Raw genomic sequence first — 25,248 nt, forward strand, 5'->3', positions numbered from 1 at the left:
GGTGTGCTGAAGGCTCTCGGCTTTCTTTGTAGCATTTTATGTTTCTTGTCCTTATTGTAGCATGAAGCATGAAGCGTGTGGTCAGAGTAGTTTCAGGAGTAAGAAAAGGCCTCCATAGGGAAATGAGGCTCTGCTGCCAAAGGGGGCAGTCGTGTTAATCCCCTATCATGTCAGCACAATGAGCCGCAAACATGCTGCTCAAGGACCAACTGAATCCGACCTTGAGGCTGTGTTCACATTCGCGAGGGCAATCTGTGGGAGTCTAAATCACAAATCATCTTCGGATTGCCACCGCTACCCCCGTCCAATCCTCAATCCACTCTTGCCCCCTTAACTCAAGGCCATCTTTGCCGTTTGTCCTTCAGCACAGAAATCACTCACAGTCAAATCACACAATGTTGGATCAAATCATCATCTTGCAGGATTCCGCCCAGCGGCTCTTGACTACCTACAACAGCCTGACCTACCGTGTCCTATGCAGTGATAACAGTTTCAGAGATCTTGCCAATAGCATCAAGGCCGTCTCCGTGGCACTAGACTCCTGCAGAGGCCTTCTTGAACAGATCAGGTCTGGTACTACCAGCATCCCTATAACCACTGATCTCTCCCCGCGACTTGAGACGAACATTGAGGAGTGCAAGGTGGCCTTTGCGGACGCCAATGAGAAGGCAAAAAAGATGATGCCCCAGCAAGGTTTCACAAAACTGTGTTGTGCGGCAGCGAGGATTTTGGTAATATTTGATGATATTGTTAAGTACTCGAACAAACAACTCTAGAGAGCAAAACCTTTCCCTTATCCTTTCCATATATGTGGGCCCCAGGGCCGAAGCCCTAGAGCAACCTGATTGCCAGTTTCACAGGAGTATGCTCCCACAAGCCTCTGGGATATATCAATTTGCTGGGATGCATCGGTTGACGAGTCGGTTGTATGCGAGGGAACGAGAGATTTATCGGGTTGTTCAGGCTGTTAGGTTGTATATGATCCCCCAAACCTCCATGTCTATACCAGTTTCACGGAAGGTTTGTGTACTGACGCGCCGTCGACGACATATAGACAAATAGCCTCACCACTCCTACGAACTCCCCAAAACATCCTCTCCAACGCGCGACAGCCATTCAGTCAACCTCTCCCAATCCGAGGTATCCACCCCGGCCTTCAATTCCAACCCCAGAGATTCCAATGGTAATTCAACACGCCCAACATCAACGAAAAGTCCCCCAGAACCGGGCACACCGCCCTCCACGACATGTGCACCACCACCGGGAAAAGCACCAAGACCACTACCGTCATCGAGTCCCTCCTAGAAAAAGGGGCCGACCCAACCGCCACACTGAATGCGGCCTCTTCTCAGTTAACAGCCATACACCTCGCGTCGTATCACAACAACGTGGCCGCGCTGGAAGCCACCAAAGAAAGCATGACAACTACCAGAACATTTACATACACGCCTCAATATCAAATAAACACCCGATACACCCAATTCCAGGCCACCAATTACACCGGCCAGTGGAAGTGGAAAAATCTGCTCAAACGAAAAGATTCCGGGGTATGACCCCTCTTCACTGGGCGGCTACTGGTGTCTATCCTGAGGCGATAAAGTTCTCACTCAAGAGGTGTAGGACGCCGGGTTGAGGCAGGAGGTGATCGATAGCAAGGATAGAGAGGGGAGGACGGCATTGCTTGTTGTGGGGCTGGGGTGTAATAAGCTTGGGGATAAAGACGCGGTGACAAAGATTGCAAAGGCTCTCGTGAAGGCGGGGACGAGCCCTGATGTGGCGGATTGGAGGGGGCAGACGCCGAGGGGGATGCTGACCAATCTTGAGATTGAGAAGCCTGCTTTTTCACAGAAGGAGCAGCAGACATATGATGTTGCCGAGGGATACTCTCAGGGTTATGGTGGTTATCAAGGTTACAGGTATCAGGGATATTAAGGAGGGGGGCAGCAAAGTGATGGTTTGCCGGTTTTGGGAGGGACTAGCTACCAGGGAGGTTGGACTAGGTGAGGGCCATAATTCGAGTTCCGAGAAGTTAACTCCAAATTGTATTTTTGAAGCCATCACCAACTTTGTCGTTGATCTCGGGATGGACGCCACATTGGGGTGAAATTGCCGAGCAAGGGTCCAGTTCTGCTCTCAGCGCTAGCAGGGACCATTTGCAGATCTTGACTTCACAATCTGGCACTTGACAGGCAGGGGGTTATCCCCTTGGATTGACCCTTGATGACTTAGTTCCGCCAAAAAAAACTGTGAGGAAATATCTGAAGAGCTAGAGAAAAGTATTATGTTCTTGACCAAAACAAACAAACACAAACAAACTAGCAGAGGTATCATAGCTAAGCCGCAACCCATTATCCATCAGCAAATTCCCCAAGTATCTCGTCATGGACATCGCTCCGTCCGTCTACTGCTTCTGCTCAGGCACAACCATGACCTCCGCAGCTTTATACTGCTCCTGAATCCCATTCTGGCTCTGCTCCCCAGAAGCCCTCAACTCAGCTTTCTTATCCATCTGCACAATATCACAGCACCCGCAGCAGCACGCTAAACACTTCATGCAGCGGCAAGATTTCATGGGAAATGGCCATCATAGGCGTCAGTCCAAATATGATAGCTCAAGTCTCTTGTCCACGTCATCTTGTCCGGTGCGGTGTGCCCGTCTTGCGCGGTGCGTGATAGAACACACCTGCTGGCTGCTGGCTGCCGGCTGGTTGTGCCATTGGTCAACGCGGCAGTGTCTTCATAGCACACAATGCAATACGAGGCGGAGATCCATCTTAGTGCCCCAATGTAGCAGTCCGCAGATGGTGATCCAAGTCTCTCCTAGTCCTAGTTACATGTTTCAGTCGGCGGACAGAATGCGGCTGCCTGGCTGAACCTTTTACGTGTTACCCGACGAAGGCGATGGTGTTTCTATTGAAAATACTGGACACAGAGAGGCCGTTGGAAAGACGAAGAAAGATTATAGATGAATAGGGAATGAACGGCCTCCGTGGGTCGCTCAGCGGCATCGAACTCAATTTGTGCAGCTTTGCACAGCTCCTTTTCACACCCCACAATCCACACCCAACCACCACGCGGGTTTGGCTACACACCCTACCCCCCCTCCACCTCCCCCTCCACAAAAGGAGGAACAGAAAAAGCGGTCCCTGGCGTGCCCCGGCTCGGAAGGGTGGCAGCACTTATCGAGCCGCCGGGAGCCCGCTGCAGTTCTATGCAGCTCACCCAACCCTGTTGAGACAGCGCCAGGTTTGCAAGCTGAAGACGCATCAACGAAACGACAAATGCTGCGGCCCTGATGACTTGTTGAAGTTGTCCCTGCTCCTGCCTGGTCCTACTTGTCCGCGACTGCCTGTTTCACAAGCCTTCTGTCAAACTTCTTTGATCGCCCACTATGAACAACATGTCCATCAAGCAAGAGGCTGACGGTGGCTCCAACGATAGACTGGCCATCTTGGAGAACCAGTATATTGAGGAGTACAAGAGACGGCGCCAACAAAGCGTCAAGAAGGCCTCACATGGCGTTGCTGTCCAAATCAAGCCCATGTACGATCGTCTGAAGATGGCAACCCAGAAAGCCGAGAAAGAGGCCGAGGAGGTGGGTTCCTGGGACAAGGAGCTGAGGGAAGTCAAAGAGAAGATCTTGCGGCTTGACGAAAAGAAAGCCCAGGCGATGAATTACAAGAAGACAGTTGAGCAGAAAAGAACAAGGTTGCTCTACAGTATTACCGATTCACAAGCGCTTATGGAATCAGGAAGTCGTGCCATGAACAGCTGCATTGCGGATCAGTACGCAATTGAGATGAGCACCCAGCCCAGCAGCGCAAATGGCGGGGCCCGAGTTGTTGTCGACATTGACTGCCTCTCTTTGGAGGACTTCACGCCACGGGTCAAGTCCCACGTGGCCTACATGGACTTCTGTACGGACATGGTGCTGAGGCCTGCTGACTTGGGCACAGCTAAAGCGGAGGCGTCCCGTGCTGGCACACCATCGCTGACACCCGACTACAACATCAGCGTTCCCGGAGAGTGCACAAGCACTGCGAGACCGAGAACCGGCGCTGAACCGCCCTCTGGTGAGGAATCGTTGCGCCAAGTGTCGCAGCTGACTTTGAATCTTTTGTGCCCCATTAGCTTCAGTCCAGAGCAGAGACCTGCCGACCTCACCACTACAGCAGCGGAGGCGCCCCCCGCTGGTACATCGTCGCAAAGTTCAAAAAGCAATTCCAGCGTCGCCAAGCAGAGCACCAGCACAGTTGGACGTAGCAACGAACACTCCATACCAGCCTCCGCCCCTCGCAACCTTAACATCAAATCCTTTTCGCTTCCAGTGAGTACTATTGCCTCCAGTTAGGGATTGTGATCACCAGCTGATCTTCTGCTCACTCCAGACATTGCGGTTTCAGCCCCGAAGTGAACGGTCCGCCATTCACGATCATCAGATACGGGAGTCGCATGGTCCTGGTGCATCTGGCTCCGGGGAAAATTTGAGATTAACCAAAAGAATGATAACGGGACTACGGCGTTCCATCTCTCCAAGTCGTCCCAGTCTCCTATTAGCCCAGGGTGTCTCTGAGCATGAGAGTGGCTCAGAGTCTGAACATGTAAGCGCAGTTGCCTCTTCTTCTTTTTGACCACTGTCTAGCGACCGTCTTCGGCAAAGACCTCTGTTCCCATTTCTGCTGCCTGTATTCCATGTCTTTCCTCTTTGCTGCTAGGTTGAAACGCCACCCGTCTTTCTTCTGCCGTATAGCAAAACTGCTTAGGTATTTGGCACCCCACTGACCGTTCTTCTACCCCTTTGCAGGGTCCTACCGAGAACAATTCCCCCCCAACTGCCACCGTTGTTGCCGCCGCTGCAAGCAATCCCTGGTTTGAGCATAATAAGGATGGAAAGGTGTCGTATATAGGCGAGAAGGCACTTCGTGGGATCTACCATGGCTGCATCAGAAGAATGCGGTGATGAAGGAGATCTTCTCTCAACAGGTATGCCCGCTTGAACCCAATGCAATTTGTTCCAGACACCTGGCTAACAAGAAAGCAGTTCATCAGGCCAGCTAAGGTGTGGACGAAAACCGTCGTGGGGGTGGGCGTGAAGAGGGACCACCGTGGCAACCTCACGTGCAACTGGCAACCACATGCCAACTGTGAGGCTGCCCTCGCACATTCTCGCGGTGGTATTGCTGCGGAGCCCTGCGATCGGTGCATGGAGGGTTAAGGCCGGTTCGCCGAGTGTGTGGTGATGCCGGGCAAGTTCAAAGGTGCCTGTGCGAATTCTCGGTGGGCGGCAAAAGACTCGTCGTGTTCTTTCCGAAGGCAGTAGTAGGTAATGGCAGATTGAGATGCTAGGTCCCCAGTTGGATGGTTTCTTTGGTCTGCAACTCTCAGTTTTGTTTAATGTTATCGAGGTCGATTGTCCTGGCAAGCAAGGCTGCATCGTGCTTTGAATTCTCGACGTTGTGATTGGCTCAAGATATCCAGCCTTGTAAGTGGTTGTCTTGGCGACAGCTGAGGCTCCAGTTCCTACGCTTTTTGACAAGGCTCCCAGACCATTATTGTACCGTTCCTCTGCTCTCACTGTCAGTTATTTTTGTTTATTCGGCTTGACTAGATGGGAGATTTATGCTTGTATTGGCGGCGCAAAGGAAATAGAAGCCTTGCGGTGACGTTGTTACGCAATAGAGCTCTGAAACAGTGCTCAAGCAAAGTTGTTGGCCCATTGCGCAAAATGATATTGTTTGGCTATCTATGTTGCCTGCAAAGTAAAGAACTGGCCTTGACGAACTGAAAAGATGACACAACATGTAGCCATGAATTATCCCGTACAGAGTGAGAGTTACATGTGGTGTCTCATCAACCACATCACCATTTTCGCCCTCAACTAAAGCTTTTGCATATAACCTTCTCAAATACCATGCACCGGAAACTTGAGCATGGAGGCGGGGCTTGCACTTACGCGCAGACAACAACATCAACACAATATAAATGGAGGGGTCCTATCACGCTCGAGTGTACATTTGTACTGCGAATTGAATGATATAAAACCCTGGGTTTCGGCAGTTACGGTTAGAAACGTGGTCGATGACGTGGTCGACGATGTGGGGCGGATATTGGAGTTTCCCGGCCCCCATTGCCTTCAATTTCTCCATCAATTTCATGCTGTCAGATTACGAGGAGAGTTGCGGGTTGTTTTAGTTTCTGGTTGTCCATTTTAAGCTGATACAATTGTCATGTTTAACGGCACGTCGTTTCTTGGAGGTTTGAACAACATGTGCGCCTACCAGCTCTCATGCCTTTGCTTCCAGCTTGGTACCCACAGCATCCACAGTACCTGAAAACACAAGACCTGTCTGTGACCCCCTTGACGTGTAGTCGAATGGCATTTCCATTGCCGCATCGGAGCTGCTGCACATTGCCATATATCACCCACCAATCCAGGAGAAGAGCAGCGCGGATAAAGCCTTGGTTTCGCTACAACTAATGGTTTGCCCAACACGATAGACGTTGGCAATTTTGGACAGATGAGAAACGGCTGTTGCGTTCTTCTTACTGCTCGCAATCATGTCCCCTGATTGTCCTAGGAGACAGACCTCACATCCGGTAGGCTGATAGTATTATCTCCATCTTCGTGTTTAACCACCTGCTAGCAGCTCAATGCCCAGTTCGGGTTTGACTCTCTCCAACAGGACGTCCAACGGGACTCACCATATGCAGGCTTCCATATCAAACCCAACTAGTTCTCCGCTCTTAGGTTTGGGCTGAGACAGATCCGGATTTCACGACGGCGAATGAACATGGAGACGTGCTAAATGGCAGCACTACATCTTTGGTAGAAAATGACCGCCTCTCGCAAGTAAAACTATCAACTGCAACCCCCAAATTGGTCAACAGCTATTGATTCACACCAGCAGTTACACTCCCTGCTCTTGAAGTGCCTTGCTTGAAAACGATACAGCCAAAAGTTTATGTCTGTGTTCGATGTTCCTACACTGTGTTGACACCGGCATATACTTACCACCGTCCTAGATTCTATAGGATGAGAACCCCAACTCGCGAACCAGAACAGAGTACCCCTGGGGCTCCTAAGAAAAAGACACCAGGTCTGGTGGTGGTGTCGCCGGTTCATTGTGCCTTTTCGGAGCCACAAACAAATGCGAATAAGTGTCATACTCTCAGCTTCGTTTGTAATAATCTTCTTGGTGTTCATACATATGTCCTCGCCAAGTAGATTCCTGGACTGACTCCTGCGCAGCACCAACAACTAAAATTCCTTCGCATGACTGACCGCCCATGGTAGGCGGAGAGGAGACGGTGGGCAGGAGACGGCGGGCGGTGAGAAGAGCCCCTAACAGGGACAACAGCGCGGACTGGAAGAACAGGGCGATCGATGAGAGGAAGATCAATGGGGAGGATGAGATGAACCGCGAGAAGGAAATACCCTGACTGTACCGCATCCTTCTTTGCTTGTATAGGTAACCAAATTAGCTGTAGGCCAATACAGCATGGACGCGATGCACACAACGCGAGAGGCTCTCTCCCCACGTGGTATGCACATCATTTGACCTCCAAACATAATATATGGTGGTGATCCATCATATTTCCTCCGTCATCAAGCACGCGACCCAAGGGCACCGGGCCATGCCTGATGCGTGCCGGGTTTCGGGTGGACAGGTTCCAGCAATTTGACGGCATGGCGTAAATTATCCCAAGCACGCCGGGTTCACTTCACGCAGGCGGTTATAGAATTGTATCCAGACTATTTCAATTTTCTCGAGGACGGTCGGTTGAAGTTGTCGACTTCGGAGTAGGCGCTTGCGAATTCTCGGGGTGACCGCCGGGCCAATTTGTGTTGGCGGACCTGCGGTTTTGGAGGCCGCCGGGACGCTTCGTCTCTGTCGCGCGGCAACTGATTATTAGAGATGTACGTATTCGAAAGCCTAGGCGCGGAGCTGGATTTCGGCAGTGTTACGAGCAGGCAGAGTGTTGCGCCGGCGGAGGGGCACGGGGGTTGTCTGGATAGAACGGGAGTTTCTTACGGTTAGCAGGTACTGGCTAACAGATAGTCTCGGAGCAGGAGTGTAGTCCTGGTAGGCTAGTGTTGTCGGCAGTGGCCTTTCGGATGCCCCTTGCTGAGCTGGACGCAAGGCTGAGCGAAGCTGCGCCATTGCTTTCATCTCAATTGAAGGCGAGAATATTGTAAAAGTGAGGTCCCTTTGGGTAGACAGAACATCGCAGCTGTCGTCGTTTCATCCGCGGTGTGCATCGCGGTGTGCCGGGATTCGAAGGTAGTGCGCTTGCGTGGTGTCTCCGGCGGCCGGGCCTGTTGTCGTAGATGTCACTGGGCGCGCTGGCGCCCAGTGCGCTGTGACAACTGCGTCAGGTGAGAGGGACGCTTGGTGTGAAAAGGCCATTTTTTCAGGGCGCCCCATCAGGCGCACACTCTGGCATAGCTTCAGCTGCGGGGTACCTAATGGATGGAAAATGCGAAGACGACTTTCTAAACATGCAGGCGGTCATGGAATATATGTGGGTGCATTCCATGCAATCACCAAACTAAGGACTAGAATCAACAATCGGCATAAATCATGCATCTACCAGCGACCGAGTTGCATTGGGAAGTAAATCATCGACCCTCCATCCTCATCCGCGTGCCCCTGACACGGGTTAAGGTTGGATCAATGAAGTCGTCATTCTTCTGTGACAGGAACATCACACCCTGACTTCAACAACCTCTCTCAACAGACAATATCACTTCTCATCGGCACTTAAACACATAGGAAGTGCCATACAAATCGATGAAGATACTACGTAACTGGCATGTTTATTCTCAATAAAGCCCTTAAAACTCCGTGTTACCGCTGTGCAGCCCCGAGTTGGGATTAGGGTTGTATATGAGTCCTGAGCGACGCCATTCTATCACTCGCCTCCATGAACAAACCACCCTCATCGCATTTTGTCTAATACAGAATGCAGTGAAATCCTTTGCTCAGAAATGCAGGCTTTAATGGTATATTTGTCTGTTGATTGTTGTCTATGGGTTAATGGAGGGCATATTTGCACGCGCGCCACCACCTGCAAGAGCCTCATTGCCAGGGTTTTATTTGCGATGGCTCCTATTTCCCGGCCTTGAATTTCCAGGCCAACTCCCAGGCGTTCAACTAACTGCGTGAAAGTAGGTGTGGCTGGGAGTGGTAATGTGGTTGATGAAGTGCAAGTCAGGATGTATATAACCCTAACCCCCCGGGGGAAACACACAGTTATAATTTCTCCAGTAGAAAGACAGGTGGCTTACGTTTAATTTGTGGGTGGTTCAAATGGCCTGTTCGATTGCCCGCAGGTTGATTGAAGACGGCGAGGTTGGTGATCGTGCGTGACGGTGGAGGGTAGCATAGGCATGTGACAAGTAGTACAGCTGGGCACTGTCGGATGAAGAATATACACAAGATGGCTTGGTTCTCCCAATTCTCGATGCGAATAAAGCCATCACCTCCCCTCCTCCCGCAACGCCTTCACCACCTCCTCACCGCCTCGGATCCCGCTCCTGACAGCCCCATCCATATACCCCTTCCAAACCAAACTGGTCTCCGTGCCCACAAAGTGTACCCTCCGCCACGGCTCCCTCAGCGGACTGACCGTCACCTCCCCTAACTCAGTCAACACCCCCGGACCCATCACTGCAGTCGGCGCGCCATCCGCATACTGGTTCCTCTTCCAGGCGATCTCATGCACCTGAATCGGCTCCGGGACCTTCGCCCCTTTCAACACCCCCGACCCCTCAAACACCTGCTTAAACTGCGCCCAAACCTTCTCCCTCCTGACCTTTTGGGCATACTTGGACAGCTCCCTTGCAGGATCACCCACGATGAAGCAAGTGATGGACCACTGGTTGTCCTCCGGCACGGAAGTCTCCCTCGTAAAAGAGACATGCCCAGAAAGCGGTGCCTCAAATGTCCCAGAGAGCCCGGCCTCACGCCACCATGGAATAGCCCAGACATATATGATCTTGCCGTACGCGCCGATGGCTGTACCCTCTGCCAGGATGGATTTGGATGGCGGCAGCGCGGGGGAGAAGGAAATGGTCGGGTACAGAGCGCTGGGCAGAGAGACCACCACGCGCGCGGCCCTGAATGTCTTGTTGGCGGTCGTGACAACTTCCACACCGGCCGCAGACTGGCTAACGGATTTGACAACGCTGGTGAGGTGGATGGACCCGGAGGGCAGCTGGGCGGCGAGATATTTGGAGATTGTCTGCGTGCCTTTGTTGGCGCGGATATATTGGCCACCGTCGGGGCCATCAGAGACGAGGTTCAGGATTCCGGTTCCGCTCTTGAAGTAGTTGATCATGAACAGCGCGCTAACCTCGTCACCTTCCACCCCTAGGAGAGCACGCGCCAGGTAGGTAGCGATGATGGGTGTCGAACGGGATTCCAGGAGCTCTTTGCAGTACTCTGCAAAAGTCAGGCTGTCGAGCCGTTTGGCGTCGGGCCCGGTGATGGGATCTTCCAGGTCGGAAGCATCAATCACTTTTCGCAGAGTGCCAAAGAGGACAGCAAAGGCTGCGGCTTCTTCTTCGTCAACCTAGGTTTGTGTCAGAACAAGCACGGCGACAGTCGGTTGGGCTGCATGTGTTAGGGGCGTTTACGAAGAGTTGACCGAAAGGAACAGAGATATAGCTGCCGTCTTCAATCTGCCGAAGGGTGTTGCCCTCATCCAATTGCTTTTCGGGTTTCAAACCAGCCTCGAGGAATAACTTGTAGATCTCGGATTGACTGCTATCGTTGATCCAGGCAGCGCCGAGGTCATTGACGCCTTTGCCCTGGCTCGAGGATTGCACCGACAGCGTCTTGCCGCCCACACGATCAAGAGCCTCCAGAACTATAACGGAGAAACCTGCATGTTGGACCTTGACAGCTGTTTGAAGACCGCTGAGCCCGGCGCCAACAACTATGACATCGTACTGTTTGTGGTTGGTGAGCTGAATCTGGTCAGACATTGCGAAAAAATAAATGGCGTAGAGACTTCAACAAAGAAAATCGTGTTGAAGCTTGAAGAATCTCGAGGCCATACTGTTGCCATGTCGTTATTTAAATGGTAAGCCGTTCGGAGGAGACTCAGTAATCGCCTGCATAATGCCAATGTCTTGCGATGCGAGGCGGTCGAAAATGCGACGCCGAGATACAACCAACCGACAATTTTCCACTTGGTGTCATCTTCCCTCGTGTCAGCCAGGGAAGCCTGACCTGGATGGTTGAAAGGCCGAGCGATAACAGTTCTCACGCTCACCCGCGGCCTGCGAGCTTTTGGAGTGACCGTGTCTGGAAAGGCATGTCGAAGGAGAGGAAAGATCCAAGTTTTCTAGCCAAGACAACCAATACAGATCCATCGGCACCCGCGGCGGCCGTGGGCACCCTCTCGCAGGTGCTCATGCATGGGCGTTACACCAGATGTGCCCAAGGGGCAAAGCACATGGACTTCATACAGCCTTTTGGATGCGAGCAAAACGTTGAATGATCAGTTCATTCGAGGACAGCCTCACCTAAACCACCAGTTTACACTCCCGTTCAGATCGCCTTTGTAATCCACGCTTTTCACGCTGTGCCACCATCCTTTGGGAATGAAAAGCGAATCCCCCTGAGATACATCAACCTCCATCATCTCCTCTGGTGCTTCCTCGGTCCAGACCTTTGTTGTCAGCAAGGTCCTCTCCTCGCCTTGCATCATTTCGTCCCCGCGAATGGTTGAGCTCCCCGTCTGTCCCAGTTCTGCTTGAACCTTGCGGAATAGACTCTTGCCGAGGCCTGGTGGTAGAAGCCTGATCACCTTTCCTCCATAGATCTGACAGAAGTAATTCGGATTTGGATCACAGTGCCATGGTGTGTAGGTTGGCTCTAACCCGAGCCAAATACTGGAACCATACACGTCGCCCTTGCCCGCCTTGAGAACAATCTCTGGCGTCGCCACATCGTCTTGAAGAGTGGTCGGCAAGTCAGATATCGGAGCCTGTGCGATGTAGAGCTGAGTGACGCGCTGGAATGAAACCTTGACAGCATTGTAGCGCAGCGCAGCAGACATGAGGGAAATTGGTGCCTCGAAACGGAGGAAGCGGTGATGTTCGTCGTACTCATCACCTAATTGTTGTTTGATGTCATGAAGGTAAGACGAAAGCCATAAATGGGGCCAACCTGTTTGTGTTTTGGCCATCCAGCTGATGAACCGGTCCACATTGTCGCCATCGAAGCCTCTGGGACGCCATGTGGGAACCGTGAGCTCATAGGGGACCATTTTAACGTCGAATGGATGAGTGAAATGCTCGGAAAGAGCTACAGCTGTCTTCTTTATTGTCCTGGGCACTGGGTGGAATTCGAACCACTTTGTCATGGCTTGCGAGGCCTCTTGCTGCCCTTTGATGAGCAGAGGCTCATTCTTCTCCATGGCTTGCTTCCGAAATTCTTCCACCCCGATGGGCCCCTGGATCTGACGCGCAGCACATAGTGATCTGCTTGAGGCTGGTAGAAAAGACGCCCTGCGAGACCTTGTGAAAGGCAGCCGGGGAATTTGGTGAAGTGTACAGCGCATGGTCAGCGGCTGAGAATGAAGAGCTGACTTGGTCTTCCATCATTTGCTAGCAGGCTGGCATCAAATTGGCGACCTGCGATTGGATGGAGGGGCTGGAGCGAGAGAAACGCGGTGGCACGTGACCGCTTACCGACCTCTTGGGACTGACACCTCGCCTTTCAGGCCGCAATCAGCGCGGGGCTATTGCGAAGGTGGGGCCCACAGAAGGGCCCAAGGCTTCCTATCGGAAATGAGGCTTTGACGACTTCTGAAGCAACCACAAGCAAGCATCGTCCCACCGCTCCCTGCAGCATCCCAGCCCAAACCGACGCGCAACAGCATAGTCAATAATGATCAGAACATAGAATATCTCGAGATCAACTCGCCCAACGTCCTCCCGCGACGAGACTACTACCACCTCAAACAATACCTCTCTCAGTCACCAGGACAGAGCTGTCTGCGCGCGCAAAGCAGTTTCTGATCAAGTAATTCCTAGCAAGCGAAAACACACCAACATGTCGACCTCTTCAGGATCACCAGAGTCCTGGATCTCTTCCTTTTGCTCCCTCCTCGGCCACGAATACTTTGCCGAAGTGTCAGAGGACTTTATCGAAGATGACTTCAACCTCACTGGTCTTCAAAGCCAGGTGACTATGTACAAGGAGGCGCTGGAGGTGGGTAATATGTTTGACTATTGTTACTTTGAGCTGTAGGAGCCATGCTAATCAGGCGCGTGTTTCACCAGATGATTCTCGATGTTGAACCAGAAGACGATGAGGATGACGAGGACGAGGAAGAGGAGGACGAGGAGGACATTTCAGGAGATGGACGAGATGGTCTTGCCGGTCGCCATGAACGCCGACACCACAGCCGCATAGCTAGCGACCTATCGGTCATTGAGTCCTCGGCCGAGATGCTCTACGGCCTCATTCACCAGCGGTATATCTGTTCCAGGGCCGGCATCCAGCAAATGTCGGAAAAGTACGAGCTCAGTCACTTCGGAGTATGCCCCCGGACGAACTGCAACCAGACGAGAACGCTGCCAGTTGGCCTCTCGGATACGCCTGGTGAGGACACGGTCAAGCTCTTCTGCCCATCGTGTCTCGACGTCTATGTACCCCCTAACAGCCGATTCCAAACGGTCGATGGGGCCTTCTTTGGCCGCACCTTTGGCGCTCTCTTTCTTCTCACCTTCCCAGATTACGACTTGACAAAGTCAGGAGGCGAGCAGCTTGCGAACCTTACTCGGACTGACGAGTCGCTAAACATCAATGGCATGTGGGCGCGGAATATTGCGCCTGGTCTGGGCAAAGGCAGGGTCTACGAGCCAAAGATTTATGGTTTCAGAGTTTCGGAACTGGCACGCTCCGGGCCACGAATGCAATGGCTGCGGAAAAAGCCAGAGGATATCACGGTGCTGGACGAAGCCCGTCACTTTGCTGAAGAGGATGGTGACTCGGATGACGATGACGAGAACATGAACATGAGTGGGAGACCGGTGGCCAGAAGACGTCGACCAGGAAATGCGAGGGTGAAGAGACAAGGGCAAAATGGGAGCCCCATGGCCACCGAGGCCAATGGCGCCGAATCGGAACTCTAGTTGGTTGGCAAAACATGGCATAAGCATAAATCTTGAGCGAACGTTTTGTTTCTCTTCTTTCTGTTGCGAATCTGGAGTGCAGTGCTTGTAATAAAACTGGCGTCGGCCATACAAGCAAGCATTCAAGCATGGTTAGGCGTTGTGCTCGGCTATTTCCCACCGTGAGACTGGGAAACGACGTCTGTTGGCGGCCAGCAGATTGTAGACAGCGTTGGATGCTGGATGGTTGGTTTGGTTTTGGGATGTAATGGGAGTATTCGGCAATGATAGACAATTGAAAGCAATTAGTTCTACAAGAGGGAAATGTGTGAATGTGATTATTGGGGTTTGCTAGTGCTGGTAGTTGTTGTTATCTGCTTGCATGTATACTCCGTAGGTCCTATCAGATATTTATCTTTTATGAACAAGTGCGTAAGTCGAAGTCAACTTTGATCCGCTGAGTAAGCGGAACTTCGGCCTTTTTGTGGCTTGACGCCTTGAATGTGTGGCTCAACTGCACCAAAATCAATCACTCATCTGCCGCTCCAGCTGTGGCTTGTTTCCCCACATTCGCTTGACAGTTCGGGGTTGTGGGGCCGACAAAGCCAAACCATACTTTTTCTCCACCGCACCTCATCCCTCCCCAACCCTCTGGCTCCGCTCGCCCTGAGCCATTGATCTGCCGCTGTTTCCTGCAGTATTGGATACACTGCATGCCAATGAGTCACTCGCCGTATGGCCTCGTCATGTCAAGCTTGTTGAGAGCTTCCACGAAGGGCGGAGGCTGAGCAATGGCATGTCATCTCTTATCCCACATCAGACCCCCATTGCTGATCAAGAGCTCTAGCCAGGTCCATGGTGGGGTCAGCCCTTCGTTACATTGGCAGGGATGGCGAGGAACACGGCACCACGGGAGGGAATCCAGCTTCACGCTCACCAATGATATTTCCGGCCCAAAACATCAACACAAGTTGCCACCCCACTCACATGTTCGCTCCCGCTTGTCAATGCCTGTCCAACACCAACAACACCACACAACACTGTGTGTCTCTTGCGCCAAAGCCACGCGGGCTCAACGGCCCCACAGGCAGCGAGAAACAACAACATGGACTGCATGAGTGGAAGAAAGGTCAACTAACGTAGACTTGATAAACACCTCCTCCCCCACCTCCCGACGTTGAGCTGCCTAACTCGGGATGCTACGCCCTCGTGGCCCTCCCCCATTTAGTGGGTGGGTACTATTCCTGCAGGTTCTTTTGAGCCCCAAAAGAACCTTGTCCGTTTCATCGGATAACGAGCCGTCAGTGTTGCAGTTGGAGCTCAGTAGCATTCAATGGTCAAGCTCGATTGGTAATTATTAATGATGGGATGGGTGCCAAGCGCCCATTAGTCTCCTTTTTTCTTCCCTTCGGACAGATTCTTTCGAGAAGCTTTTTCCCAAACTGTCACGCTGCTAGTGGCAGACTGTCCCTCCTTTTTTAACGTTGTTCTCTCTCTGTTACTTCTTCAACTTCTCCATTTCGAAGACCTACGCACCTGCCCAGCAAATTCTTCAAGGGTCACCGCTTCTTAAACTGTCCACCTCCAGGCCCTAGGTCTGGGGGGATTCAGTTCGCTGAGTTTTACTATTGCCACCGGAAACTTTTTTCCCAAGATGTCGACGGAGCCGGGAACTGGAAAGGAGGCTATCGTGGAGGCCGTTGTGACGGAGAACGCACCGCCATCTCCATCATCTGCTTCGTCCAGGACACAGAATGCAGCGGACCTCGTCGAACAGGCACGGCGCAACAACCCCAATGGCACCACTCGCGCCATTGGCGGTGTCTCTGTTGAGCAGGCGGTGTCGGACTTTGCTCAGCTTCAACGGGAACTGTCGCATATGTCACGCGTCAGTCGTTCGCGCAGTCACGCCGATGCCGAGAAGGGCAACGCCCAAACCGAGACCTCTTCAGAGACCTTTGAGCAGTTTGACCTGGAAGCGGCCCTCAGAGGTGACCTGGATGCCGAAAGAGAGGCCGGTATTCGTCCCAAGCACATTGGGGTTTACTGGGACGATTTGACGGTCAAGGGTATCGGAGGCCAGACCAACTACGTCAAAACGTTCCCTGATGCCTTCACCGACTTTTTCGACATCATCTCACCGGTGAGGAAGCTGCTGGGTTTTGAGGAGAAAGGAGTGGAAGCCAGCTTGTTGGACGGGTTCAGGGGCGTTTGTAAACCGGGAGAGATGGTACTGGTGCTTGGCAAGCCTGGATCTGGGTGTACGACCTTCCTCAAGACGATCGCCAACCAGCGTTATGGCTACACGTCAATCACCGGTGAGGTCCTCTACGGCCCTTTTGCCGTCGACGAATTTGGTCCTTATCGTGGAGAGGCTGTTTACAACGAGGAGGATGATGTTCACCACCCGACTCTCACCGTGGAGCAGACGCTCGGGTTTGCCCTTGATGTCAAGACCCCAGGCAAACTGCCTGTTGGCATTACCAAGCAGGAATTCAAGGACAAGGTTGTGACCATGCTCTTGAAGATGTTCAACATTGAACACACCCGCAAGACAATTGTTGGCAACTCGTTTATCCGTGGTGTTTCGGGCGGCGAAAGGAAGCGCGTTTCCATTGCCGAAATGCTCACCACCAATGCCTGCATTCTCTCTTGGGACAACAGCACCCGCGGCCTCGACGCCTCTACGGCTCTCGACTTTGTCAAATCCCTCCGCATTCAGACCGACCTGTACAAGACAAGCACATTTGTCTCCCTTTACCAGGCATCGGAGAACATTTACAGCCTCTTTGACAAGGTCTTGGTTATCGACGAGGGCAAGCAGGTGTACTTTGGTCCCGCAAAAGATGCACGGTCGTACTTCGAGGGTCTCGGCTTCCTCCCCCGTCCCCGCCAGACCACCCCTGACTATGTGACGGGCTGCACCGACGCATTCGAGCGCGAGTACCAGGATGGCCGTTCTCCTGAGAATGCCCCTTACGACTCTCTCACCCTGAAAGCTGCCTTCAAGTCCTCCAAATACGCCCAGGACCTCGAGCAAGAAATGCTGTCCTACAAAGAAAGCCTCGCTCGCGAGACTGACAAACACGAAGACTTCCGCGTTGCTGTCCGCGACCAGAAGCGTCGTGGTGCCTCGAAGCACTCCGCCTACAGCGTCGGCTTTCATCAGCAAGTCTGGGCACTGATGAAGAGGCAGTTTCTTCTCAAGCAGCAAGACGTCCTGGCTCTCATTTTGTCCTGGCTCCGTAACATTATCATTGGCATTGTTCTCGGTACTCTCTATCTTAATCTCGGCAAGACGTCTGCCAGCGCCTTCTCCAAGGGTGGCTTGATGTTTATTTCCCTTTTACATAACGCCTTCCAGTCGTTTTCCGAGCTGGCGGGTACGATGTTGGGCAGAGCCGTGGTGAACAAACACCGGGCGTATGCCTTTCACCGGCCGTCAGCGCTGTGGATTGCGAATATTCTTGTCGATCAGGTCTTCGCTAGCACGCAAGTCTTCGTCTTTTCGGTGATTGTATACTTCATGACGAATCTTAGCCGGAGTGCTGGGGGGTTCTTCGTGTTCTATCTCATGTTGCTGAGCGGCAACATTGCCATGACGCTGTTTTTCCGTGTGATCGGGTGTCTAAGCCCGGATTTCGACTATGCGGTCAAGTTTGCAACCGTTGGAATTACGTTGATGATTACGACCAGTGGCTATTTGATCCAGTGGCAGAGTGGTAAGTCCTGACGCAAGAACCGTGGGATGAGAGAGGACATGGTGCTAAAACTCTGACAGAACAAGTCTGGCTCCGGTGGATTTACTACATCAACGTCCTTGGTCTGATCTTCAGTTCCTTGATGGAAAATGAGTTTTCGCGGATTGATATGACATGTACAGCCGAGAGTTTGATACCGTCGGGTCCTGGGTACGATGATATCAACCATCAGGTCTGCACGCTGCCTGGCTCCACGCCCGGTACGCTCGAGCTGTCCGGTTCATCCTACATTGATCAAGGTTTCTCCTATACGCCCGGTTTGCTGTGGCGCAACTGGGGTATTGTCCTTGTGTTGATGGCCGTCTTTCTCTTCGTGAATATTGTGGCTGGCGAATATGTACGCTTCGGCATGGGTGGCAATCAAGCCAAGGTCTTTCAGAAGCCCAACGCAGAGCGGAAGAAGCTGAACGAGGAACTGATGGCCAAGAAGGAAGAGCGACGCAAAGCCAGGGCTGAGCAGTCAGATTCGGAGCTCAAGATCAATTCGGAAAGCGTCCTGACGTGGGAAGGATTGTGTTATGATGTGCCGGTGCCTGGCGGAACAAGACGACTGCTCGATAACGTCTATGGGTATGTCAAGCCGGGTCAACTTACCGCTCTCATGGGGGCATCGGGTGCTGGCAAGACAACCCTCTTGGATGTGTTGGCTGCGAGGAAGAACATTGGTGTTATTCACGGCGATATCTTGGTTGATGGCGTGAAGCCAGGCAAGGAGTTCCAGCGCAGCACATCGTACGCCGAGCAGCTTGATGTCCACGACCCGACCCAGACTGTTCGCGAAGCCCTTCGGTTCTCGGCTGACTTACGCCAGCCCTTCGAGACCCCCCGTGAGGAGAAGTACGCATACGTGGAGGAGATCATTGCTCTGTTGGAAATGGAGACGTTTGCGGATGCGATTATTGGATCACCCGAGGCTGGTCTTACCGTTGAGCAGCGCAAGAGAGTAACCATCGGCGTTGAGCTTGCGGCCAAGCCTGAGCTGCTTTTGTTTCTCGACGAGCCGACCTCTGGCCTTGATTCCCAGAGTGCGTTCAATATTGTTCGTTTCCTTCGCAAACTGGCTGCCGCTGGCCAGGCGATTCTGTGTACTATCCACCAGCCGAATGCCGCCCTATTTGAGAACTTTGATCGTCTCCTCCTTCTCAAGAGCGGCGGTCGCTGCGTGTACTTTGGGGATATTGGAAAAGACGCCCACGTACTACGCGACTATCTGCGGCGCCACGGAGCCGAAGCCAAGCCCACCGACAATGTTGCCGAGTTTATGCTCGAAGCCATCGGTGCCGGCTCTGCGCCCCGAATCGGCTCGCGCGACTGGGCCGACATATGGGCTGACTCCCCTGAGCTCGCCAACATCAAAGACACCATCTCCCAGCTCAAGGAATCCCGCATTGCCTCGGCCACCGCAACACAAAAGGACCCCTCCCTCGAGCGTGAGTATGCCTCCCCTCTATCCCACCAGCTCCGCGTCGTGGTTAAGCGCGCCAACCTCGCCCACTGGCGCACACCAAACTACCTCTTCACCCGCGTCTTCAACCACGTCATCATCGCGCTGATCACCGGCCTCACCTTCCTCTCTCTCACCTCCTCCCGGCAATCCCTCCAATACCGCGTCTTCGTCATGTTCCAAATCACCGTCCTCCCCGCCCTGATCATCGGCCAGATCGAAGTCATGTACCACCTCAAGCGCGTCCTCTTCTTCCGGGAACAATCCTCAAAGATGTACTCATCCTTCGTCTTCGCCTCCTCCCTCCTCATCGCGGAAATCCCCTACTCCATCCTCTGCGCCGTCCTCTTCTTCTTACCACTGTACTACCTCCCTGGCCTGCAGCCCGAGCCAGTAAGAGCAGGGTACCAATTCCTCATGATCCTTATCACGGAGTTTTTCTCTGTCACCATGGGCCAGGCTCTTTCTGCACTGACACCAAGCTTGTTCATCTCCTCCCAATTCGACCCCTTCATCTTTGTAACCTTTGCCCTCTTCTGCGGCGTCACCATCCCGCCGCCTCAAATGCCTGCCGGGTATAGGACCTGGCTCTATGAACTCAACCCCTTTACCCGTCTGATTGGAGGAACAGTCGTCACTGCTCTCCACGACCTCCCCGTTATTTGTCTCCCCGAAGAGCTCAACAACTTCACTGCGCCTATCGGCCAGACTTGCTCCGAGTACATGGGCAATTTCTTCAGCAGGGGCGGCTCGGGATATTTAGTTGGCGGCGGCAACAACACAAGCGACTGCAGCTACTGCGCCTTTGAGGTGGGCAACGAGTTCTTTGAGCCGTTGGGTTTCTCGTACGACTACAGGTGGAGGGATCTGGGGATTTTTATCGGGTTTATTGGGAGTAACATGGTTATTCTCTTCTTAGCGGTAAGTTGTCTTGGCTTTTTTTTTTTTTTTGGTCAAAGAAACACATGCTGACCAGAGTGTTGTGCAGAGTCGATTCCTAAACTTCAATAAGCGGTAAAGTATACCTGTGACATGAACGAGGTATGAGTGAGACTAATTTCGAAATAACTAAACTGGCACGGTTATGGGAGATGTGACGAGCCTGATGCGATGGATTCATGAGGAAAAGTATACATTTCCAGTATTACATAGTAATCTTTTCGATACCTCTTTGTTGTATATAGATGGATAGATAAACACGGTGCATCAAAATTGCACAAGACATAAACTGTGTCACACAGCACCTGTTGAGGATGATCTGATCCACGACTACATTGTGATAGGATGTAATTCTCATTCCACCAAGCCTTGACTAACTAAAAGCAAGGATACAATAAGCGCAAAGAGGAAAGAAAAAAAAGAAAAAAACACCGGTGGGAATCAACGTCTGCAAAAGAACCGTGATCGTGACCCATAAAACCTAGTCCCAGTCCCATGCCATGACTTCATTCTCATCTCGTCATTGTCTACTCTCCTTCAACCCCCCTTAGTGAATGACCTTGGACTCCCCAGTACCAGCCGGCGCAGTGGGTTTAGTCTCACTCTCCACCGCCGCCGCATTGGCAGGAGCACCACCAGGAACCTCCTCATTAGACTTGGCCGCGCCACCAGTAAACCGGCCAAAGACCTTATCAAGCCCCGACGCAGCATAGGCATTCCCGCCGTGCTCGGCCTTCTTCAGGTCCGCCAGCCGTCTCGCCTCGGCATGGATATCTTGAACCTGCTTGGAGCTGGTGGTGTAAAAGTCAACCAGCTTCTTGCCGGTGGGGCTCTGGGTAGCCTTCTCAAAGTACGACGCGAGGCCAGTGAGGAGAGAGTTGGCTCTAGCGGTCAAGCCGTAGCTAGCATCGGCAGCCTTGGCCTTGTCTGTGGCGTGGGTGCGTTCATCGAGCTGCTTGACGGTGTTGACAAACTTGTTGGTGACGCCGTGCTTCTCGTCGAGCTGAATGGCCGTTTCGAGACCGGTATCAGCGACGAGGTAGCCATGAGCGAGGATCTCAGCGAGGACGCGGGCGCGGGGCTTCTCTTCTTGTGTCAGGCCAGCGTCGGGGGAGCGATCGGTGGTGGAGTCATCGGGATGGGCATCGTCCGAGGAAGAGCCGCCGGTGACGGAGATTTCGTTGGTGCCGAGCTTGGTGTGGTTGAGGAGGAGAGCAGTGCGGGCGGCGGTCTCCTTCTCGAAGTTCACGGTCGCGGACTTAGTCTCGCCCTCGGAGGTGACGTCGATGGAGTTGATCTTGCCGCTGGGAGGTGCGTTAGCAGAGCGAACGAGTGATGGGGCAGGGAAGAAGGCAGATTTCTTACCAGAAGCTAAAGAAGTCCTTGATCTCCTTGTCCTCGGTGTTGGAGGCAATATTCTTGACATAAACAGTGGTCGCCATTTTGAATGTTGTCTGTTGAGTGGATAGCGTAACGGTGCGGGGTTGAGCTATCAGGCTGTTGGGGTGATGCAGATGTTTAGTATTGGTGTTCTGGAAAAAGTAAACACGAGTAAGTCGTCAGATGTGAAGATGAATTGGAGAAAGTCTGGGAGGCCAACCGTTTTGTTAAATGCTTATTTGAGGTGATAAGATGAAGTCTCAGAGAGCTGGAACGAGCTCGAAGGTCTGAAGGAGGGGCATGTCGTCATCGGCTGATCGAGGGGCATTGCGTGTGGCTGTGTGGCAGTTCGCCAATCAACCGAACACCCCACCAGCGGCCAGCTGTTGGACTGTGGCTGATGGAGCTTGCGTTGTGGACTGACGTGCCCAGGGACGACGACCCTTGGTGTCTGATGACGTTCTTGACATGTGAAAGCTGGCCGCATTGCTACAAAGATGCCACCACAGACTATCGCGGCTAAAGTTGACTCTATTCGCCAACCTGTGCTATGTATCAGTACAGGGTGTTTGAGTCCTGCTCAAGTGAGTAACACTCAGCCTGTACGTAGCAAACTGCAGTTAATTAGGGAGGATCACTGGCGGAATATGTCACTGTCGTGCTGGAGAGTCATTGACGCACGGACCATATACAGTCTCGTTGGTATTCGTGACGATTTGAAGAAATGGTGGAACACAATTATGCTAATACTAATTCCCAACGCCAGTCATGTCCGAGCCATGTATCATACAAGAAGCCATTCAATAATTACTGTGACTCTCCCATCTTAGTATTCTTGGCAAACTTCTTGGTGACCTCGTCGTCCATTGGACCCTTGGGGTTGGAGCTCAAGTTCTGGAGCACTGTTAGCTTGTTGCTGCTAGTGCCATCCATAACAGCTTTCTTATTATACATACCTCGAGACCACTCTTGTTGGTTTGCTCCTTGTTAGAAGCATCATCAGTGCCCTTGCCGCTGGCTGGGGGGTCATTGAGCTGTCTTCCGGACTGCTCCTCAGGAGGAGGGGACTGGGCAGCGCGATCAGACATGTTGAAGGTTTGGTGGTTGTTGTAAGAATTGTGATGGCAGAATTGGCTGTCCTGAAGAAATTGCAGAGAAGGGTGTTTTGAGGTGCGTTGTTTGTGTCAAGGAAAAGCTGGGTCAAAGTGAAGCTGAGCTTCTTATACACACAGAAAGATCCGTAACTGACATCAGCACCTCCATCGGGGAACTGCCGGCTGCTCAACGTCAACTTCATCATCCCGTCTCTCAAACACCATTACATCATATGCCCCCGCCAAATGCAGGTGGCTTTCCAGAGCCCCGCTTTTTATGTCGAGGGCTTGGCTTGGTGGGGCGCCAACTGAACCTGTCGGAAGTGCTGCAGTTAGCGATCAGGGAGCCTCTGTTGCTCATGGCAGTGTTTGTGGAGTGGTTCCATTAGTTTTGCTCTGACTACAGCTGATATACTCATTTGCTACACCATGTACTAGGTGTTTATAGCCCAAAAACAATGGGAGTGTTGACAAAGAGCCGGGACGAGCGAGACAGCTCACCGCCTGGGCACCTCAGTTCGGCTCAAGCACAGACCCAATTACAGCACGTGTCGCCTGTGGGGAGCTGTTCCAGCACTCAGACGACACCGCGCCATTCTCCCGGCGAAAGCGTGTAAAGTGGTTTCGTGACATGCTGCCTGAGTGTTTGACCCGGAAGCTGCTTGCGACTTCCTCGGCATACGAAACGTGCCATAAACAAAGGGTTTCAATCACATTGCAATGCCCGACCTCAACTCCGTACCGCCTTCACCCCATTTCCTCTCGCGTCGTGCATCACAGCAGATGCCACCACCGCCAGCCCCCAGTTCGCTGATTCTGCCGTCAAACCAAGCCGCCGTACACAACCCAAACAGCACATCCACTCCGGTACTGCCATCACCGCAATTCCCAGCGCCCATCAGTCAATTGCCCGGCAGCACCATGACGACTGGCGACAACACTGGCGTTGGCCCCGGCCCCGGGCCAACTCGACACCCCCGGCCCCCAACTGCCGCAGAACTCCATTCCGAACTTGAGAAGGAGCAGGAGGCTCGAGTATGTTGCACCCTCAGAGACCGTCGGTACAGAATCGTGTCTAACCAATATTCATCTGCAGATCAACCGGCTTACCCGTGAACTCGCTGCCCTCAGGGCTCTCCACAACGAATCTGTCGTCTCCAATGCATCCTCGACCAGCGCTACCGGCACCGAGCCAGGCGATCCCCGTTCCGGTCGACACATTCGCACACTTTCCAACACCAGCACGCGAAGCAATATGGGTTCAGTCTCGACCACATCCATGGCCGGAATCTCGTCCCCCGCGCCTATCCGTCCGAGTCCTTATCCGACCACTGCCCTGGGCGGTGTTGCACTCTCCCGCCAGGGCAGTACCACTTCCCGCCGTAGTAGGGCTGGGTCACCAGCTCCTCTGGTGCACGGCTCCAGTTATTCCAACGAGCCAACTTTGGCCAACTACTTCTCTTCCAGGGTCCCACACGTGAGCAGCAGTACCTCTGTGCTCGCCACCCCTGGCTCCACAAGCGACCTCTCGCCCGGTCTGATCCCGGCCACAGACCGTTATCAGGAGACGGCTTTCTACCGCGAGCAGCTCGAGGCCACCAAGCGAGAGAATGATGAGTTGAAGAAGAGAGTCCGCGAGCTCGAGAGAATGGTTCGGGCCCGGAGAGGAAGTGATGTCAGTGGCTCGGGAGCCACACCCGGTGCAGGTGCCTCACGCAGGGTTAGAAGTGATAGTGTCAGTACGACAACAAGTGTTGCTGCCAGCGTTGCCACCAGTGCGACCGGAGCGGGTGGTATTAGTGTGGCTGCCCAGAGACGGCCGAGGATCACAAGTGCTACCAGCGGGCAGGGTGATGGTGGTGCCTTGGAGCAGGAAGTCCGAGTTGGGGAGAGTGCGTCGAGCTCCGGGTTGCAAAGGGGGGTGGATTTTCCTGCGAGGTAATTCACCTACCGGGTAAATAACGTCGCTTCCTGCGATCCGGAGATGTCTATCTGGACTTTTACATTATCAACCGACAGCTCTTCGAGATGCGTGTCTCCTTTGTCGGGAAGAGCAGTACGCTTGAGTCAGCAGACGATGGGGCGTTTTGGAGTTTTGAGTGCTTTTCATAGAAGGGTAGGTAGGCGAGACTTGATAACCATCTTCTCTCACGCCACAAGCGTACCAATGGCACAAAATTTTACTTCCCTTGGGAGACAGCAGTTTCATGCACACCTTTCTTGGTCCTGTGAGGTCTGTATACATCAACTGAGAGTACCAGGTATTGACAAAGTTCAGGGGGCCCAAGGTCAAAAACGACAAAAAGCTTGTGTCACTCATGAAGTGGAGTCCAGCAGGAGAGATGATCGACCATGCTGGGACTCGAACCCAGAACCTTTACCAGCTGGATATTTAACTTCGAGAAATTGAAACCGGAAAGTAACGCGCTACCATTGCGCTACACGGCCTGTGCTAGTTTGGTGGAGCTTATATTGGCGGTTGCAGTTATCATGGTAATT

The 25,248-nt window shown here is 52.8% G+C and overlaps 9 protein-coding genes and 1 non-coding gene across 10 annotated transcripts; 7 read left to right on the top strand and 3 right to left on the bottom strand.

Annotated features, from left to right (window-relative positions):
• Nucleotides 1-395: 395 nt before the first annotated feature.
• On the top strand, nucleotides 396-1,932 carry QC761_403935 (uncharacterized protein; the record flags this gene model as incomplete). The annotated part of the gene is made up of 4 exons (XM_062878685.1): nucleotides 396-641; nucleotides 1,055-1,183; nucleotides 1,215-1,547; nucleotides 1,621-1,932. The coding sequence occupies 4 exons, from the start codon at nucleotides 396-398 to the stop codon at nucleotides 1,930-1,932; spliced, it is 1,020 nt and encodes a 339-aa protein (XP_062732143.1).
• Nucleotides 1,933-3,098: 1,166 nt separating this feature from the next.
• QC761_0065040 (uncharacterized protein) lies at nucleotides 3,099-5,392 on the top strand. Its single transcript, XM_062872634.1, has 4 exons — nucleotides 3,099-4,327; nucleotides 4,389-4,601; nucleotides 4,805-4,983; nucleotides 5,042-5,392. Exons 1-3 carry the CDS (start codon nucleotides 3,392-3,394, stop codon nucleotides 4,958-4,960), a joined length of 1,305 nt encoding a protein of 434 aa, XP_062732144.1. The 5' UTR covers nucleotides 3,099-3,391; the 3' UTR covers nucleotides 4,961-4,983; nucleotides 5,042-5,392.
• Nucleotides 5,393-8,990: 3,598 nt separating this feature from the next.
• Nucleotides 8,991-12,723, bottom strand: QC761_403920 (uncharacterized protein). Its single transcript, XM_062878684.1, has 2 exons — nucleotides 10,640-12,723; nucleotides 8,991-10,575 (listed from the first exon to the last, which is right to left on the bottom strand). The coding sequence occupies exons 1-2, from the start codon at nucleotides 10,988-10,990 to the stop codon at nucleotides 9,481-9,483; spliced, it is 1,446 nt and encodes a 481-aa protein (XP_062732145.1). The 5' UTR covers nucleotides 10,991-12,723; the 3' UTR covers nucleotides 8,991-9,480.
• Nucleotides 12,724-12,759: 36 nt separating this feature from the next.
• On the top strand, nucleotides 12,760-14,466 carry CKB1 (casein kinase 2 regulatory subunit). The gene is made up of 2 exons (XM_062878683.1): nucleotides 12,760-13,226; nucleotides 13,298-14,466. Exons 1-2 carry the CDS (start codon nucleotides 13,068-13,070, stop codon nucleotides 14,150-14,152), a joined length of 1,014 nt encoding a protein of 337 aa, XP_062732146.1. The 5' UTR covers nucleotides 12,760-13,067; the 3' UTR covers nucleotides 14,153-14,466.
• Nucleotides 14,467-14,746: 280 nt separating this feature from the next.
• On the top strand, nucleotides 14,747-21,921 carry SNQ2_1 (ATP-binding cassette transporter snq2). Its single transcript, XM_062878682.1, has 3 exons — nucleotides 14,747-17,853; nucleotides 17,913-20,257; nucleotides 20,325-21,921. The coding sequence occupies exons 1-3, from the start codon at nucleotides 15,786-15,788 to the stop codon at nucleotides 20,352-20,354; spliced, it is 4,443 nt and encodes a 1,480-aa protein (XP_062732147.1). The 5' UTR covers nucleotides 14,747-15,785; the 3' UTR covers nucleotides 20,355-21,921.
• Nucleotides 20,570-21,717, bottom strand: vip1 (the record flags this gene model as incomplete). The annotated part of the gene is made up of 2 exons (XM_062878681.1): nucleotides 20,570-21,579; nucleotides 21,641-21,717. The coding sequence occupies 2 exons, from the start codon at nucleotides 21,715-21,717 to the stop codon at nucleotides 20,823-20,825; spliced, it is 834 nt and encodes a 277-aa protein (XP_062732148.1). The 3' UTR covers nucleotides 20,570-20,822.
• A 234-nt stretch (nucleotides 21,922-22,155) lies between the features above and the next one.
• Nucleotides 22,156-24,691, top strand: QC761_403870 (uncharacterized protein; the record flags this gene model as incomplete). Its single annotated transcript, XM_062878679.1, has 2 exons — nucleotides 22,156-23,784; nucleotides 23,846-24,691. The coding sequence occupies exons 1-2, from the start codon at nucleotides 23,470-23,472 to the stop codon at nucleotides 24,689-24,691; spliced, it is 1,161 nt and encodes a 386-aa protein (XP_062732149.1). The 5' UTR covers nucleotides 22,156-23,469.
• Nucleotides 22,543-23,086, bottom strand: QC761_403875 (uncharacterized protein; the record flags this gene model as incomplete). The annotated part of the gene is made up of 2 exons (XM_062878680.1): nucleotides 22,612-23,086; nucleotides 22,543-22,549 (listed from the first exon to the last, which is right to left on the bottom strand). The coding sequence occupies exons 1-2, from the start codon at nucleotides 22,953-22,955 to the stop codon at nucleotides 22,543-22,545; spliced, it is 351 nt and encodes a 116-aa protein (XP_062732150.1). The 5' UTR covers nucleotides 22,956-23,086.
• An 86-nt stretch (nucleotides 24,692-24,777) lies between the features above and the next one.
• Nucleotides 24,778-25,145, top strand: QC761_0065110 (uncharacterized protein; the record flags this gene model as incomplete). The annotated part of the gene is made up of 2 exons (XM_062872635.1): nucleotides 24,778-24,848; nucleotides 25,028-25,145. 2 exons carry the CDS (start codon nucleotides 24,778-24,780, stop codon nucleotides 25,143-25,145), a joined length of 189 nt encoding a protein of 62 aa, XP_062732151.1.
• On the top strand, nucleotides 25,097-25,197 carry QC761_0065120. Its single transcript has one exon. It is a non-coding gene; the product is annotated as a tRNA-Arg (tRNA).
• The last annotated feature ends 51 nt before the right edge of the window (nucleotides 25,198-25,248 follow it).

The sequence above is a fragment of the Podospora bellae-mahoneyi genome, chromosome 4 (assembly GCF_035222275.1).
Source record: "Podospora bellae-mahoneyi strain CBS 112042 chromosome 4, whole genome shotgun sequence".
Taxonomy (NCBI): Eukaryota; Fungi; Ascomycota; class Sordariomycetes; order Sordariales; family Podosporaceae; genus Podospora; species Podospora bellae-mahoneyi.